Raw genomic sequence first — 19,176 nt, forward strand, 5'->3', positions numbered from 1 at the left:
ACTTCAATTGCATCTCAATTATTTCATTTCAATAGCTGTGTGGTAGCGTACAGGGACACAATTATGAAAATTGTGTCACTGTCCAAATATTTCCGGACCTGACTGTATTTTGCTTGATACTCTGAAAGTGTTCGGGGGCTGCCACCTCTTTGTCAGCTGATAGTCAACTAATCTGTCGTTTTGGTCTCAGTTGACTTGGATTTCTTTGATCGATTGGCCATTTTTATGCTTTTTCTCACTGTGAATTACTTATTTCTAAGAAACTAATGAGCACATCATTGGTCAATACAAGGTTTAAAGCGTTGTTTTTTTCATGATTATTTGCAGAGAAACTCAGTTTTGCTGATTTTGTTGTTTGAATAAACAAATTCATTAGTCGAGAAAATTATATGAGTGTTGGTCAATTAAGACTTTCGTTAGTTGAGGACAGTCCGAGACAGTCCATATCCTTTATGTCTGCACTATAACTCACATTTTGGCCTCCATGCTTCAGAGCTCTGACTAGAAGATTAACTAAACGCTGTTAGCTCTCTCCTCTTTTACAGTTAGTAACTCGTGTTGTGTTATTTGCTCTTCAGATATTCTGTAGAATGACAGCAGTGGAATAGGAGGAGGGATGATGGTTTTCGGGCCGGCCGAGCTGGTCGCAGGCCTCTGTCATACAGACGAGCAGAATCCTTTCCCTGTGTGGCAGAATGGACACATCAGCTCCTGTTTCAACCAGCTCGTCCTCGGAGCTTTGCCTCATGCAGGGATGGCAGTTTTCAGTGCCTGCTACCTCAGCATGGCAAGGTGAGTCACACCTGTCAGCTGGTTATTCAAGAAATAAATAGTCTATAAGAAATAATAACACTGTAAAGCCTATTTTTGTACTCCTGTGTGAATTAATACTCAACAAGTTAAACTTGCTAAGCAATTTCTCATTTAATTGGGGACTTAGGTTTGTCGTTCCCTGTTGCTGGAACGCACTACCAGTTCCTACCAGAGCAGGGGAGTCCCTCTCTTCCTTTAAAAAAAGCTCCTGAAGACCCAGCTCTTCAGAGAGGACCTTCTCTCCTAGCACCACACAACAAAGAATCGTCACTAGCACTTATTGCTGCAGTAACGCCTCTTATGGCACTTTACCTTGATTGTTTCCTTTATTTCTGTAAGTCGCTTTGGATAAAAGTGTCTGCTAAATTACTTAATGTAGATGCAGATGTAAATCATTATTGGCCACAAAAAGATTGTTTTATCACATGCATCTGAAGTATTTCTGTGATTATGTTTCTGCTTTGTAGATCAGACCTCCTGCGGACGTCTCCTCCCTGTGGTTGGACCCTGCGGTGGGTGTCTGCTCTGCTGGCGGTGCTGCTCTTCACTGCAGACGTGGTCCTGGTGAGCCTCCTCCAGCGGGCCGACCTGTACCTGGACGTACTCGCCGACTGCTGCTCCATCCTGGCCTGGCTGGTCCACTTCAGTGCCCTCATCGTGCTCCAGAGGACGGCTTTCAGGAGAACCAGAGGACCTCCGCTGCTGGTCCTGCTGGTCCTTCTGTGCGTCCCCAACCTCGTCGTCACCTTAATGATTTACTGTGAAAATGAAGAATGTTTAAACCTCGCAGAACCTCTTGAATTAGCACGTTTTGTGCTCGCCTTGGCCCGGACGCTTCCCCTTCTGGTGTATCTCATGGCTTTTGCGTTTCCCTGCATCAGTGATGCTGGATACACTTTGTATATCAACGCTGTGGACGGATCACCACTCATCTCAGAGAGCGCCTGGCCGGACACCGGCGACATGGTGGCGGAGGACGGGAGCGGCTGGGTCTCTCAGCTCTTCTACCTCTGGTTGACCCCTCTGCTCAGACGAGGGCAGCGAGGGGAGCTGGAGAGACCAGCCGATGTTTATCATCTCCCTCGGAAACTTCGGACCACTGTGGTTTGTCGATACTTCCACCAGTGCTGGGAGGCCTGCAGGCGAGGAGCGTCGGTCAGTGACAGGCAGGATCAGTGGCCCCCGCCGGTCAGCAGGAGCCTCCTAAGTGGCTCCTGGAGTTCACACTGCCAGGAGGAAGCCCTGGAGCTGGAGGGGGATGTAGGGCTGCTGAGGGTGCTGCACAAGGCGTTTGGGATGCGCTACTACGTCCTCGGCGTGCTGAAGTTCGTGGTCAACATGCTGGGCTTTGCGGGTCCTCTGCTCCTCAGCAGCCTCGTGAACTTCATAGAGGACGAGGGAGCTCCGGTCAGCTGGGGCGCCTGGTGCGCTTTGGGGCTCTTTGCCAGCACCCTTCTCGCTTCCCTCCTCCAAAACATCTTCGTCTTCCAGGTCTCCAAGGTGGCGCTGTCAGCACGCGCTGCGCTCGTGTCGGCCATCTACGCCAAAGCCATGCGGGTCAGCGGCAGCAGCCTGGCCGGCACCACGCTGGGAGAGGTGGTTAACCTGATGAGCACGGACACCGACCGTGTGATGAATTTCTTCAACAGCTTCCATGAACTGTGGAGTTTGCCTTTGCAGTTTTCCGTCACCCTCTACCTGCTGTACCTGCAGGTGGGCGTGGCTTTCCTCGGCGGGCTGGGCGTCACGCTGCTGTTGGTGCCGTTTAACAAGTTCCTCGCTTCCCGGATCCTCCACAACAACCAGCACATGCTCCGGCACAAGGACAGCCGGGTTAAGGTGAGAACTGGTGAGGTAGAATGGTGGCACCAATAGTAATAATAGCAATCAATTTAATTTATTCTTTTTTTTGTGTCGATAGTGCCACAGAGATTAACTCGGCCTGTGACCTCCCAACATTCAGCCACTATCAGAAGAGATTTACTGCTCATTTCTGCAGGATTAAAAAGAAAACCCCAAAAACTTCACTAGAGCCGGTCAGAGAGTTTATTCAGGCAAAAGAGTTTATTCTCAAACAAGAAGACACCCCAGTTGAACCATCATCTCCCCTCCTGTCATCTGGTGGATCATCTCTTCATTTTCTAAAATTATCACTTTCTCCCTTATTACAAGGATATCATATTGTTTTTAAATTGGATGCACTCCATATAGTATGGCCTCGTGGGGTTGGCCCTACTGAAAAACTTTTTTCAGTGTTTTTATGGGGCTTTCCAGAGATTATTAATCTCTTAATTCCAGTTCACTTCACTTCAGTTTTTTATGCTTTTACATACTCTTTGTATGTGATAATTATAATAGTATAGATGATAGTATTAATAGATAATACTCAACAGTAAGGATTGTTTGATTGCCTTTGTAAAAAGCCACTAGTAAATCTAACAACTATCTTGCTCTTTTAAGAAAATTGTGAACTGACACTCACGACAAAATAACAGCAGGTTCAAGACAAAGTTCATGAGCTGATCTGCAAGCGAGGATCTCAGTTATCCTGGAAACGCAAGTTTAGTTTGGTGGTTTAAAAGCCGAAACTCCAACTAGCCTCAATATAACAACTAACTTGAGTCTTTGTTGCCTCTTTCTCCCCTTGTTTCCTGTTGCCTGTCTACTTTTTCTAACAGAAACTTTTGTAACTGATGATCCAGTCAAGGAAAAAGTCCAAATTCTGGCGATAATGCTGATAATGTTTTCAGTTTCATTCTACAATAAACACTGTAATTTTGACGGTCTTTCAAATTCACAGTGTTTCAATCCCGCCGGCGCAGTTCAAAGGGTGAAATTAGTGTAATGGAATATTAATTTTAAAGCATGTTGACCCTGGAAAAAAAATCTGATTTAGCTTTGTTTTTTTCAGAAGTTCTGCCCAAGAAGAGTGTCTAGATTCAGTTTATTCTCTCAAATTAAATGTGACGTTTCTGTCCCAGTTGATGACGGAGATCCTCTTCGGCATCCGCGTCATCAAGTTCTACAACTGGGAGTCTCATTTCACCCAGAAGGTCGCCGACTGTCGTGAAAAAGAGCTTTCCAACCTCAAAGCCATCAAGTACCTGGACGCCATGTGTGTGTACACCTGGGCTGCGCTGCCGGTGGTCGTCTCCATCCTCACCTTCGTCACCTTCGTGCTGCTGGGACACCAGCTGACCGCCGCCAAGGTGGGCACGCCTCTTTAATCTTAATGGAATATCGAGATTTCAGGAATGTTTATAACTGCTGTATTTTGACTTCTAATCTTCCTTTTGACTTAGACAAAAAATGATATTCAGCTTTTCTTTTTTTCTTGAAAGTAGAAATTCACATACATACATATTTTCTTACATATTTAGCACATTTTTATTACATACAATATATATTTGTTTGGACAGCTTGGACACACCTTCTCACTCAATGGTTTTCCTTTTATTTTTATTATTTTCAACAAGGAAAAGAGTAAACCAGAATATGTATCTTTGAAAATACATATTCTGGTTTGTAACACTTTTTTTGATGTCTTTAATATTAATCTTCTCATATAGAAAATATAATAAAAATAAAGAATAAACATACAAATTGTATTTACTTTATATATATATATATATATATATATATAAAGTAAATACAATTTGTAAATAAAATCAAATGTGTGCATGTGTACTAATGCTGTTTATATGGTACATTTTCAAAACCCATAAATAAATAAATAAATAAATAACACATAAAAATATATAATAATACATTTTATTTGTGATGCACTTTACATTTTAAACTAAAACTCAAAGTGCTAGATATATGTTCTAATTATTATTATTAATGAATAATAATACAGAGATTATTATTATTATCATTATTATTAATAATAATAATAATAATAATAATAATAATAATAATAATAATAATAATAATAATAATGAAATAAGAGTATGTACCAAATAAAATCCCTCAGACTCATTTTATATAATTTGAGTCCGTTTTATTCTGTTTCCTTCATTTTCAGAGAATGAACAAGTAATTATCCATCCAGAGAGTAGAAAAATAGTACACAAGAAGTACAGTTCAGTTTTTCAATTCAACAGTTAACAATATAAATCCAATCTTAAATATCTCCTGCTCTCTGTGAGTGAACATAAAAAGTGTGCTGCTGTGTGTGTGTGTGTGTGTGTGTGTGTGTGTGTGTGTGTGTGTGTGTGTGTGTGTGTGTGTGTGTGTGTGTGTGTGTGTGTGTGTGTGTGTGTGTGTGTGTGTGTGTGTGTGTGTGTGTGTGTGTGTGTGTGTGTGTGTGTGTGTGTGTGTGTGTGTGTGTGTGTGTGTGTGTGTGTGTGTGTGTGTGTGTGTGTGTGTGTGTGTGTGTGTGTGTGTGTGTGTGTGTGTGTGTGTGTGTGTGTGTGTGTGTGTGTGTGTGTGTGTGTGTGTGTGTGTGTGTGTGTGTGTGTGTGTGTGTGTGTGTGTGTGTGTGTGTGTGTGTGTGTGTGTGTGTGTGTGTGTGTGTGTGTGTGTGTGTGTGTGTGTGTGTGTGTGTGTGTGTGTGTATGTGCTGACTCAGTGAGGTTGTTTCTTCCCCTGCAGGTCTTCACCACACTGGCTCTGGTGGGAATGTTGATCATCCCACTCAACTCTTTCCCCTGGGTGCTCAACGGCATCCTGGAGGCCAAAGTGTCTCTGGAGCGAATCCAGCGCTTCTTCAAACTGACCAACCAGGACCTGCAGTCGTACTACGCCCTGGGTAGGTCCTGTGTCTTTAATTACTCACCAGAAACTGATAAGTTAAGTATTTATTCGGTCACATTTGGTCAGCCTCTGTCCAGGAAAGAGTCGGCTTTTATGACTGTCGCTGTAGGCTGAAAACAATTTGATGCAAGTTACACAGTATTTACGCTCTTTTGATTTATGGATTCCCAGAATCTGTGCCAATTAATGTTGTTGCTTATTTTTTGTACAACACTTAAAAACTTAAACTTAACTTAATCACCTTTCAAAAGTTATTAGATGCAGTGGTGAAAAAAGTATTCACATCCTTTACTGCAGTGAAATTACTAAAACCACACTGTGAAAGTCCTGCATTCAAAACTTTAAAAAAGTATAAAGTATCAGCATCAAAATGTACTTAAAGTATCAAAAGTAAAAGTACTTGTTATGCAGAATGGACCCAAATATATTATTGTATTATTATTATTATTATTATTATTATTATTATTATTATTATTATTATTATTGATTCATTTATGTAAGCAGCATTTTCATTTTTCCAAGACATGCCTCATTTTAACTACAAAATGTACTGTTATGAGGTTTAATTTTTCTTTGTTGATTTTAATGCCTGGTACAACAAAAATAGCTGATAAGAGTTTAATTTAATTCTGATATCTAGATATTTTCCATGGTTTTCTTGATAATGATTTTAGTTATTATCAAGAAAACCATTATATTTGTCAAACAAATGTATCTTTAGTTGTACCAGGCATTAAAATGAAGAAGACATTGAAGAAAACAAGGATGGTCTAATATTTTTTTCCATGACTGTATACTAAGTTACATTTCACTACTGATTAAATGTTATTATAAATACATATATCATTACTTATTATTGTGGTTTCGCGCTCTCTCCTCACAGCAAGGGGGGCGCTGGTTCGCCTCCCGCCTGCGGCTCTTCTCTGTGGAGTTTGCATGTTCTCCCCGTGTCAGCGTGGGTTCTCTCCGGGTACTCCGGCTTCCTCCCACAGTCCAAAAACATGCATTAATTGGTGACTCTAAATGGCCCGTAGGTGTGAATGAGAGTGTGATTGTCTGTGTGTCAGCCCTGCGATAGTCTGGCGACCTGTCCAGGGTGAACCCCGCTTCTCGTCCAATGTCAGCTGGGATCGGCTCCAGCAACCCGTGACCCGAGTGCTGATAAGCGGTTAAGGATAATGAATGAATGGATTACTTATAATTGTATAAATATATATATATATATTTCCATATCTGTCCTAGTGTCCCCTGAGGACAGTCAGACATCGATCCTGTTGAGTCAGGGGACGTTTTCCTGGCAGGATCCCAACCAGGACGAAGAGAGAGAAACTGAAAGTGGCGCTGCTAAAGGAAGTCTGCAGCTGCACGCTCTCACTCTGCACATCACCAAGGTACACAGGGATCTGATGGTTATCATACTATATGCATTAACTCAGTTTGAAGTTACTATTATATTTTATATGTAGGTATTTCCAGTGTACATAAAAAAGTGCACTTGCATTTAAAAAAATAAAAAAACAAGTGAATTTTCCTCATTGAACCTGATCTGTGAGAGGTAAAGAACGCCATTGCACTAAATATTGATTGAAATGGCTAATGATGGAGTTATTAATGAAATATAAACAATGTTTATTGGGATTTTTTAGTTTCTGACACTTTTGGATAATTAAACATACCCAGGTCAAATTGACCCACGAACATTATTACTGTTTCTGAGAAACAAACATAATACATTAATTGTTGGATCTTTTCTAGATCTTTACCAAATATTTTTCCCATTTCACACAAATGTCAGAGCAGGATTTCTGCAGTTTATGGCATGACCATAGACAATACCCTCTACATCTTTGAAAATAAGGGATTGTCCTCAATGATTCCTCAAGATTAAATACAATTTTAACTAAATTAATTAAATGGAAGCTTGAATGTGAAATTCAGAGCTGTCTCTTTAAGAATATTTATGAATGATCACCTAAACAAAAGTGTTATTCAGGCTGTAAATCACATCTGAAGGTTGTTTTAAATGTTGACTCTTGCAGTCTTGTGTTCTTGTCTCTGGTTCAGGGCTCGCTGGTTGTGGTGGTGGGGAAGGTCGGCTGTGGGAAAAGTTCCTTACTGGCTGCTCTCACCGGAGAACTCAACAGGTAAAAAGTAACCAAGTACATTTACTCAAGTACTGTACTGTACAAGTATCTGAGGTATTTCCTACTTCTACTCCACCACATCTCAGGTTATTTTTCTGACTTTTTTTTTTTTTTTTAGAGATCTGTGGTTCTCACAGGACAGCCACGCTACAAACATGATGATTTTATAGAATATGATGCATCTCTGGAGATTAAACGACCCAACAGGAAATAAAAGTGTTAAAATGAGCAAGAACATGAAACATCTACAGCAGGAAAATGCAACATGCACAATGATGCACCAGAAATATTAATCCAGAAACATCAGATAGAAGAGGAAAACACTGACATGGAACATTTTACTGCATAATTTATGCTTTTAAGAACAATTTGCTAATAATACTCAGGACTTTTCTTTGCAGCGGGGATACAAAAATATTGATTGAAATGGTAAGTAATGAAGTAGTATTGAAGTAGGTATTAATGAAATATTAACAATGTTTACTGGGATTTTTCTGACACTTCTGGATAATTTAACATACCCCGGGTCAAATTGACCCACGAACATTATTGCTGTTCCTGAGAAATGAACATAACAGGAGGGTTAAGTCATAAGAAATGATCAGAAAAGATAAAATGCTATTTGATTCAGTGTTCAGAAGATATTCAATAACCAGCAGAGCTTACTGCGGCTCAATCGTCCCTCTGCTCTCTGTGCAGGCTGAGTGGAGTGGTGTATGTGGCGGACCGAGAGGCCGGCTTCGGTCTGGCGTCTCAGGAGCCGTGGATCCAGCACGCGTCAGTGCGGGACAACATCCTGTTCGGCAAAGACTACGACCCTGTCTTCTACCAGGCCGTGATTGAGGCCTGCGCTCTCTCAGACGACCTCAACGTGAGATAACTGCTTCAGTAAATTGATTGCATGGAGCCTGATCTCGTCAAAACTAAAACCAGCTTTTCAAAGATAAACACTTAGAGGGGAGTGCATACAGTTTGTGTGATTATTCACCATTTATGATAGATTTGTTCTGAAATGTGTCTGCAGGTTTTGCCAAACGGGGACAGGACAGAAGTGGGAGAGAACGGAGTGACTCTGAGCGGAGGACAGAAGGCTCGACTGGCCCTCGCCAGAGCCGTTTACATGGTCAGTCCTCTGCACCAACCTGCAGAGTCCAGAGAGGAGTGCAAAAAAGTGTTTTCACTGTGTGTTGATTGGGTGCCCCCTGTGGACAAAAGTGGTACTGTTTCTATCAGCAAAGATTTAGATCTGGCTGCTATGTGTGCATTTGTTTTGGAAGCAAGTAAAAGAAAGACAGAACATCATTTTATTTCTTTTTGCAAGATGCATCGTGATGAGACAATTAATCTGTTTGTGGATATGTAAGATTAATAATATGATGATATTGGAACAAATTAAACTTTTTAGCTGCCAATGTCAAGTTCATCAAAATATTACCAAATACAGCTTCTGAACCTACGCATGCTTTGTATTACCGGTAGTCTTTGAATATACATGAACCAAGAAGCGCCTTTCTTTCAAGAAAGAAAGAAAGAAAGAAAGAAATAGACGAATGCAGCAGATTGACCTAGGAGGCGAGCTGTTATTGTCTGTTAAACCCAAACAATTAGAGCTTCTCGTGAATTGTCCAACAGTTTTAAATAGGGCAGAGGTCACTCTGAATTGAGGAGAGTGCCTCTGACAAGATATAGACATTTATTTAACAATATTGACGTAAAACCACAAGATTGACACATTACATAGCTGTCCTGGAGGAAGAGGGCGAATTCAGAATCATAGTTTTGTCCCATGCTTTATCAATGTCCTTTTTTTTTGTTTTGTTCTTCAGTCAATTCTTGTTTCTATTTGCTGTTTCTGCCCCAGTATCAGCTATAACCACAACCCACCCTGTCCATAAAAAAAAAAGGACAAAAGATGCTAAAGTAACAATGAGCTGCTACAAATGTTTTTTTTTTTGTATTTTTGTTCTCTCTGGATGTATAAGGTTAAACTTACTTGTTCATTTTCCGAAAAAGGAACAAAATCGAATACAATACAACCGAATAAGATTATACAAAATGAGGCTTAGAGACTATAATTGGTACATACACTTTTATTTCTTATTTTATTTTCATTTTTATTATTATTATTATTGTTGCAAATATACCATATAAACAGCATTAATACATATGCACATTTAATTTTATATTTATTTATTTATCTATTCCTTCTCCTGTCTCGAACAAAAGATGTATGCATGTGAATTTTCTAGGTTCAATAAAAAGAGAATTAAAGAAAATAAAGAAATAGCCAATCTTCTCACTGATGGCTCATTTACTTCTGTAGGTCATAAAGAGGCCTCAGTATTGAATTTAGACCGTTACATAACCAGTTAAACACTTCGTATCGCTGCTTAAAGTTGGTAGTTTGAGAGTTCTGCCTGTTTTGGGAAGACACTGGTTTGACATTCGAGCATTAACCAAATATCTAACTGTAAAAACACATTTTCTTGTAGTTTACACGTTCAACAGTGAAACCAGAGCAGCAGAGTATAATCAGCAGGTGTATCGACTCTCTCCTGTCACTGTTTCTGCAGGATAAAGACATCTACCTCCTGGACGATCCGCTGGCTGCGGTCGACACCGACGTGGCCGAGCACCTCATGAAGAAATGCGTCCTGGAGCTCCTCAGGGGGAAGACCAGGATCCTCTGCACGCACCGCATCGAGTTTGTGGATAAAGCTGACACGGTGGTCCTCATGGACAACGGGACAATCGTCAAAACAGGTAGAAATATCTGAGTCAGACATAAAGACATACAATTTTACAGCAAAATCAGAGCGAGGAAGAACAAAAGAGAAATTCAAATTATAACATGTTTATTATGTCATCACTTTACATTATTCAGTGTCTAGTTTTTTCCCTGCAGCGCTTAACCCCTGAGAATTCTTCTTTTTTTAGTCTCCTTATGTACGAAATATCTTCTACGTAGAATATACTTAATCAGGCTGTTTTGAAAGTGTTTCCTTTCCTTTTTCTCTTTTTTTGTACTGCAGGATAAAAAATATTTTCCCCAAAATTCCCACAAAATACTAAAAGTGACCTATATTATTATTATTATTATTATTATTATATATTTATTTATTGTCGACATGCTTAATGTCAGAACTTTTAACAACTTTCAACTAAGGCTTTAACAAAAACAATAAAATAATTTAATTAAATTACGAAAATCTCAATTAAAAGTAATTATCATATAAAAAATAAAATCTTAATAATAATAACTATTCATTTAATAGTAATTATTATTATTATTATTATTATTGTTATTATATAAATCAATCCATAAATAAATTATAATAAATAAAATAATAACACCGAATTTATGTTAATAATAATCAAATTTAAATGATAATTATTATTGTTGCTGTTGTTGTTGTTATTATTATTTTAATTATTAATATTACATATACATACATATACATTAATTCTAGTATAGACCTTTTAAACAAGTCACCAACATGAAATCAGCCTCCCGCAGCCTTTATACAAAGTCAGGAACCTGCAGGGATTGTTTTAACTTGACTTCCTCTATTCTGATTGTTTACTTTATTATACAGCATGTTGGCAATAACTAGGAGCTTTTATGATCCCTTTAATTTCTTCTGACCCTTCAAAATAAACACTGTGCAAAACATGGTAGACGAAACGAATAGCAACATCTTGACCGTCACAAATTATTTGTGTCTGTGTGAAATCTGCTGTAAATGTTGAGAAACGCAGCTTGTTTAGAATCTGTGAATGCTGACTGGACATATATAAAACATTTTAAAGACTTTTTTATTAGTAGAGTAAGGAAGACTCCACTAACAAGCCCTTTTTTTCTTTCTGCACTGTTCAACAGGCACACCAGCAGAAATCCTTCCTTTGGTTGAGGCTGTGCCGAAAAAACGGAAGAATGACCACAACATAAAAGAGAAAGGTTTGTCCACCTCGACTCATAACTGCTTCATTAGATATTCTGTATGAATGTTTCAGAATCTGATCCTTTTTTTGTCCCTTGTTGGTTTCTAACCAGATGGTGCGGGGCAGGAGGACGAGGCGCCCGGCTCACCTCCTGATCTGTGTGTGGACGATGACCCCGACCTGTCGGGGGCGGAGCAGAAGCAGGTGGGCGGCCTGGCGTGGAGAGTCTACCAGACCTACTGGGCGGCTGTGGGCGGAGGGCTGGCCGCCTCCATCCTGATGTCTCTGCTCCTCATGCAAGGTTTGGATCAACTGCTCGGCTTCTTCAGAGAAATCTGTGTTCAGTTCACAGTGCAGCTGAAATATTCTAATCCTTGTTTTCGTACTCAACTAAGTTAAATTTAATTAACTCATGTACAGTACTATGCAAAAGTCTTAGGCAGGTGTGAAAAAATGTCCTCTGGGAGGAGGTACACAAGCCTAAAATGCAGAACTAGCAGGATGAAGAACAGCTTCTTCCCCTGGGCAGTCAGAACTCCCAATACACACACACACACACACACACACACACACACACACACACACACACACACACACAGGATAAATTAATTGTGCAATAAAAGTGACATGTGCAATACAATTAATTTGTGCAATTGTTGCACTTTTTTTGTCTTTATTTTATTTGCAATTTAATTGCTATCAATAAAATAAGGAACAGAAACACAACAATAGAAAGAGGAAGCAAATTGTGCAGGAGAGATTAAAAAAACAACAACACCAAAGGTTCATAGAAAAAAATCTCACCTCTATAAGAAATAAATTCAGTGAATACAAAAAAATACAAGACATTCAAAACAATTAAAATGCGTAAATCATGTAATCCACAAAAAATAAATGAAAAAATAAATAAATAACTAAAAATCAATCACAGGTTTAGAAACATTAATCCCAAAAATAAAAGAATATACTGAGTGTGTGAGTTTGTATTTAATCTAAAAAAAAGCAGTGAAATTTACGTTTTTCCTGTTTTAAATCCACATATTTCTTAACAACAAACTGCTGTTGTGTGTTGTTTCTGTGTAATTCAGCCTCTAAGAACGTGTCTGACTGGTGGCTGTCTCACTGGATCTCAGAGCTGAAAAACAACGGTTCCACTGGAACAAACTGTTCCTCCTCGGGTTCCTTCGGCTCCCCTCACCTGCTGCTCTTCTCACCTGGAGGCTTAATGTGAGTTAATTTGAGATCTTACCACTTTCTTAGAGTTTTAATCAGCTGTTACACGGAATGTTATTCCATTCTTCCCGGAGAGCCACACGGAGCTGGAGCACATTATCCAGAAGTGGAACACGGTCGCGGACACGTTGATCAAGAACATCCCAAAGATGCTCTGTGGGCGACATGTCCCGTGAATACATATGCCAGTCCAGAACTGGAATGTGCTGTGCTTCAAGGAGCTTCAAGGCAATGCAGATCCTGGCAACATTCAGCTGCACAGCGAGCGCTCTGGTGGACGACCCTGCATCCAGCAGCCAATGGCACGTTCCCGCATGACCTGAGACATCTGAGGCATGATGACTTATGACAATATTTAACATTTTGGGGTGGCCTTTATTGTCCCCAGTATAAGGAGTGTCTGGGTACTGCACATTCTGTCTGATCACTGTCTGGAAATGCCACACCCATGTTCTGAGTGAAATCACTGCATCACTGAGCAAATGCTCACTGACAGAGAGATGGATTGAAAATGTTACACAAATCAAGATAAATAATCCTATTGTACAAGTAAAAGTCAGCATATGTTCACTTAGAGTTGTTAACTCCATGTGGCATCAATATGTGACATGGGGTGTTTGTTCAGTATATAAGTCCTGCAGCTCGATGGAATCAGCACAGTCATGGCATGAAGTGGGAACAACTCAAACATGTCTTTGTGCAGAATAACACAGTTAGAATGACAGAAATCAGAAAAAAGAAAAGACGCTAGTTGAATTTGTCTGAGAATAAAAAAAAAAAATCAAATAAAATGAAATTTATTTATAATAACTGTTGGGAATTAAGGATGCCTCTTTTATGAATAAATGATACCTTGCATAGGGCGTCAAATATGTAAATAAAAGAGCGTTATCATAAATGCTATCCCTCCCATAAGGATATGAAATATTTAAGGATGAACCTGAGCAACATTTGTGTGAATCTCACGGTTCAAAAGTGTGGTTAGATGGCTATCAGAATTATTAATAAATATCATAAATAATTATTAATTATAATAAATAATATGACTTGATTTGCTCTAAGTCATAGCTCGTTGGAGCACCACTCTGTAAAACAGAAAAATATAGCCAATTCACCTAAATCAGTCTCATAAAGTTACTAAATTATTAATTTGGAGCACTGATTAATAATTATGAATATAATTATAATCAAATGACCTTATTAATATTTAGTAGTGGTTGAAGGAATTGTGAATGTGTGCGTGCATGCGTGGGGTGAAGCTCATCACACAAAGGGTCATAAAACTCAAGCTGTGAAGCAATGCCTGGCCTTTTGGTCGTGTCGTGTTAGCTGTTACAAAACTGTGTCTTTGTTAAAAGCCAATTTATTATTTGTAAGTCAGTGTGTGAGCACATCAAAGGTTAGAAAAGTTAGTTTGTATATGAGATGGACTGGCTGTATAAAGCAAGATTAACATACAACTTCAAATGATGTAGCTACACGAATATCACAACCGATATACTTAAAACACACATATAGACCAAATCATTAATTACAGGTCAAATCATTTGTACTTTAAGTCCTTGCTGATTTCTTATCTACACCCAATTACATTACTCACAGTCCAGTTGGAAAAGGGGGAGAAATTCTTTTTGATGGAGGTGTGGAAGGAAGTTTTATTTCAGGTTGAGTTTCAATAATTTGCTGCCTTGCAAATTGAGTTGCTGGTTCGTCCTTCTTGTTGAGGTGAAGCTTTCTCTGGCAGTTGCGATGAACTTTGCATTCATGAATGTAACCTTGGTACGTAGGGAAGATCAGGGTTGCAATTGTTCAGAATTAATCCTTAAAGGAGATCTTCAGAAGGAGGAGGCCTCACTCTGAGATAGGATCTCTGCAGGGGATGAGGGAGGAGGGGGCTGGAATCCAGGCCTCTGGATTCAGAGCTGTGCCCCTCTGGCTGGTCAGTGGAGAAAGAGACAGATCAGGGGTCTCTGATCTGTTTTACCAGTGGACCACCTGCGGTGTCAAAGGTCCCTTCACCAATGAGGTAGCCTGTAGGTGTCGTAAACGCCAAGCATTATGGGAGAAAAGTTCCTTCAGAGACTCAAAATGGAGGTGAATGCCATTATGTGAATTGAATCAGAAACTGTTGCATTTTAGTCCACAATGAACCCAAGATTCACCTGTGGTCCGATCACAACATTAACACTTTTCCAAGTGCCCACAAGCCTCATGAATATTGAAAAAAAAAAAAAAAACTATTTCTATTTTTGAAATTCATTTCTATTTTTGAAAGCATTCTTGTTTTACATTTTTTCACACCTGCCTAAAACAGGTTTAAAAAGTAGATTCAACTCCAAACCCTCAACGTAAATAAAATTTAAAAAAATATTAATTTCAAAATGCTTATATGTAGAAAAAACTAAAGTTTTTCAGTTCAGTTTAATATTTTCTTCCTTGTTTTTGGTCCTTATAAGAGTGCCTGGAAAAATCATTGTAATTTCACTCAGCAAGGAATGATTTATCTTTGTATTTTGAAATAAATCTGTTAAATAATCCGCTCCATAACCTGGATTTCTTAGAGTCTTTATGCTTAAATCTTATTCTCATCTTCCCTCTCAGGTCTCCTCTGTCGTCAGTGAACTCGTTCTCTTCCAGTAACCTGAGCTCTGACGTGAGGTATTACCTGACGGTGTACAGCTCCATTGCGGCGGCCAACACCGTCTTCACGGCGCTCCGAGCCTTCCTCTTTGCCTACGGAGCCATCTGCGCTGCCACAGCCATCCACAACAGACTGCTGGACCGCGTCCTGAAGGTGCGTCATCCGAGCTCCGAGCCCTGCGAGCGACTGTCGTGCCCCCCCGGGCCCACAGTCAGAGCCCAGCAGAGCAGATTGAGAGTTTGTTGTGTTTGGCAGCAGTAGATGAAGGTTAGAGAAGCAGGCGGACCAACTGAGAGGCTGCCAGTAAGAAACTCCAGACGAGATGATGAGAGGTTGTTACTCAGACTCAAATTATCAAGACATGTAACGCTCAGACTGCTTCACTTAGCCACAGCTTCCAAGGAATAGTTTAACATGATACTTTTTTAGGTTGTTTGGGTGAACTATTTCTTTAATTCTCTGTGGATTCTTTACAATGAGTGATCTGATCCATTGTTAATAGCACCTTAAAGACAGATTTTTTGGGGGCAGTTTTTTAATCCTTTTCATTCTGCCTGTATATAAAGTTAAAAAGTGTTTACCATGCTACGTTGGTATCATTTGTTTTCAGCACAACCTCACCTTTGTGACTCTTGATTCTTTTTTCACTTTGACTTACTGGATCAACAATTCTTCTTTTTTTGTCATTATAACATAATCACTAATAACAACAGATGATACAGTTATGATATGCATACAATAACCAAAAAAACAAGAAAAATAGCAACCCAGAAAATAATAATAATAATAAAAAATAATAATAACCTCTCTCCCTCCTCACCTGTCTGTCTCCCCCTTCCCCTATCTGTCTGTCTCCCTTCTCACCTGTATTTTATATCTGTTGTTATGCCTTTAAATTGCTGTTATGTTTTATGTTGTGGAGCACTTTGTGACTCCTGAAAGGTGTTATATATATTATTATTATTTTGATGATTTCTTGGTGCCCTCAGGCCACAGTGACCTTCTTCGACACCACCCCGATGGGTCGTATTCTGAACCGTTTCTCCTCTGACCTGTACACGGTGGACGACAGCCTGCCGTTCGTGCTGAACATCCTGCTGGCCAACGTGTTCGGCCTGCTGGGCATGCTGGTGGTGATCAGCTATGGCCTCCCCTGGGTCCTAGTGCTCCTCCTGCCGCTGGCTCTGCTCTACCACCGCACGCAGCAATACTACCGTCACACGTCCCGGGAGCTGAAGCGCCTGAGCAGCATCACGCTGTCGCCCGTCTACTCACACTTCTCCGAGACACTGACGGGGCTGGGGACCATCCGGGCCAGCAGCAGCTCCGCCAGGTGAGAGGGACTGGACAGTATATTTATTTTATTTATTTATATTTATTTTATTTATTTATTTATAGAGTGATTACATTTTTAAAAAATAAACCTCATAACATGATAAATAGTTAAAATGAGCCATGACTTGGAAGACTATAAATGCTGTTTACATAAATGCATCAATAATAATCTAGTATTACATTTGGAATATATAAAACAATCTGAGTGGGTCAATTCTGCATAGCGAGTACTTTTACTTTTGATACTTTAAGTACATTTTGTTTTCTTTTACTTCAGAAAGTTTTGAATGCAGGACTTTTACTTGTAGTGGAGTAATTTTAAAGTGTGAAAGTGTGGTATTAGTACTTTTACTGTAGTAAAGGATCTAAATAATTCTTCCACCACTGTATTTATCACAGTCACAGACCAAAGGGGGATTTCTTTGTTGTTCCAGATTTGAGGAGGAGATCGCCCGACGTCTGGAGCAGAACCAGCGATGCCTGTTCCTCAGCAACGCCGCAATGCAGTGGCTCAGCATCCGCCTGCAGCTGATCGGCGTCGCCGTGGTGACCGGCCTCGGCGTGATCGCGGTCGTCCAGCACCAGTACAGTTCTGTGGATCCAGGTGAGTCTGCAGCTTGGCGTTTAGTGGCTGCGTGCACCAGTAATATGAGATGAGGGTCCCGTTCCTTAATGTGCTGCTGCTGGCTGCAGGTCTGGTGGGTCTGTCCCTGTCCTACGCCCTCTCCATCACAAACCTGCTGAGCGGACTCATATTCACCTTCACCCAGACTGAGATGCAGCTGGTGAGCGTGGAGAGAACCGAGGAGTACTCCACGGCCCTCCCCACCGAGCCTCAGCACCAGAACACACAGGTGAGACGGTCCGCTGCACCGACACCAACTGATAATTCAAGTCTCACCACCAGACTGACTCCGTCCAGAGCGTCCCTGTTGGCCCAAACCACTGGTGTTTTTTTGTCATTTATACATAACTTATTCCCAAAACAATGGATGATACAGTTATGATAAACATAAACATACAATAACCAAAAAAAAAACGACAAACAATAATCCAGAAAACAATACTAATAAAAAATAAAAAAACCTGTCTCTCTTCCTCCTCACCTGTCTCCCTCCTCATCTGTCTCCTTCCCTCCTCACCTGTCTCCTTCCCTCCTCACCTGTCTCCCTCCCTCCTCACCTGTCTCCTTCCCTCCTCACCTGTCTCCCTCCCTCCTCACCTGTCTCCCTCCCTCCTCACCTGTCTCCCTCCCTCTTCACCTGAACTTTTATTTAATCTATTTCAAATTATTTGTTACTATAAAACATTTATTTAACTTAAAACCCAACATTTTACTCTGTATGTATTTGACATATTAATAGGCTTATTTGGCAAATAAATGGATTAAATCTGGAAATGAAATGATGAAAGGTTAATTTCTATCTCCATATGACAAATAACCCCTATATTTCCATTTTATTCTTGTTATTTCCCCTAAATTCCTGATGATTCTCACGAAAAGTGTCCACATTGAATATTCCCAGAATTCAGCAACTCTAGTCACATTTCCTGCTATCAAACTCCATTATGGATTTCTTATAATTGGAATTTTGAAAAAATAGGACTCCCTTTCAACTAATTAAATGCAAAGTTAAGTTAGTTTAGCAGCATTTCTTTAACAGTGTTAAATGTTTGAGGCTGGTTAGTGCTGTTTTTAAATCTTTTTCCACTTTTCTTCTCTGTTTTTAACGCCAGCTGCCCCCAGCGTGGCCCGAGCAGGGCTGGCTGGAGTTTTGTGGCGTGGTTTTGGCCTACAGGGACGGTCTCCCTAACGCTCTGGACGGAGTCAGCCTGGTGGTGAGACCCGGGGAGAAGGTGGGCATCGTGGGTCGCACCGGCTCCGGGAAGTCCACGCTGTTTCTGAGCCTGTTCCGTATGGTGGAGGTGAACCAGGGTCAGATCCTACTAGATGGGCTGGACGTCAGCACGGTGGGCCTGGCTCAGCTCAGGTAGGAGCCTCTTATTGTTTATTTTTTATCTTTAGGAAAGGGTTAACTTTTCTGTGCTCCATCTCTTTCAACATTTTTGTTCTGATCTAATTGCTACAAAGTAACACTGATAAATTTGATTTTATCAAAACGTTAATTGGTAATTGATTGGAATTTAGTGGTGTTGCGTTATGATTTATACTTTATGCTTTAGAAACGATCAAACAAAACTTATTCAAACCAGGTATTTTTATTACTTTTTTAAAATATTATTTTTTATTTTTTAGGTATTTTTTGAAACAATAAGACAAATTAACAAAACAAGTAACAGGCAAAAAAA

General features: G+C 40.1%; 1 protein-coding gene across 1 annotated transcript in view; it reads left to right on the forward strand.

The window, feature by feature from the left end:
• The window catches only part of abcc10 (ATP-binding cassette, sub-family C (CFTR/MRP), member 10), a 28,237-nt gene that overhangs the window by 2,523 nt on the left and 6,538 nt on the right, over positions 1–19,176 (forward strand). Inside the window, exons 3-19 of the mRNA XM_059331968.1 lie at positions 579–792; positions 1,281–2,652; positions 3,795–4,022; positions 5,410–5,566; positions 6,814–6,962; positions 7,636–7,715; positions 8,415–8,586; positions 8,740–8,838; positions 10,289–10,478; positions 11,596–11,673; positions 11,770–11,958; positions 12,746–12,884; positions 15,492–15,684; positions 16,521–16,864; positions 17,301–17,470; positions 17,560–17,720; positions 18,604–18,857. Coding sequence (XP_059187951.1) covers positions 617–792; positions 1,281–2,652; positions 3,795–4,022; positions 5,410–5,566; positions 6,814–6,962; positions 7,636–7,715; positions 8,415–8,586; positions 8,740–8,838; positions 10,289–10,478; positions 11,596–11,673; positions 11,770–11,958; positions 12,746–12,884; positions 15,492–15,684; positions 16,521–16,864; positions 17,301–17,470; positions 17,560–17,720; positions 18,604–18,857 — 4,151 coding nt within the window. The 5' untranslated portion in view covers positions 579–616. The remainder of the gene's footprint in view (positions 1–578; positions 793–1,280; positions 2,653–3,794; positions 4,023–5,409; positions 5,567–6,813; positions 6,963–7,635; positions 7,716–8,414; positions 8,587–8,739; positions 8,839–10,288; positions 10,479–11,595; positions 11,674–11,769; positions 11,959–12,745; positions 12,885–15,491; positions 15,685–16,520; positions 16,865–17,300; positions 17,471–17,559; positions 17,721–18,603; positions 18,858–19,176) is intronic.

Source organism: Centropristis striata, chromosome 1, assembly GCF_030273125.1.
Source record: "Centropristis striata isolate RG_2023a ecotype Rhode Island chromosome 1, C.striata_1.0, whole genome shotgun sequence".
Lineage (NCBI taxonomy): Eukaryota > Metazoa > Chordata > Actinopteri > Perciformes > Serranidae > Centropristis > Centropristis striata.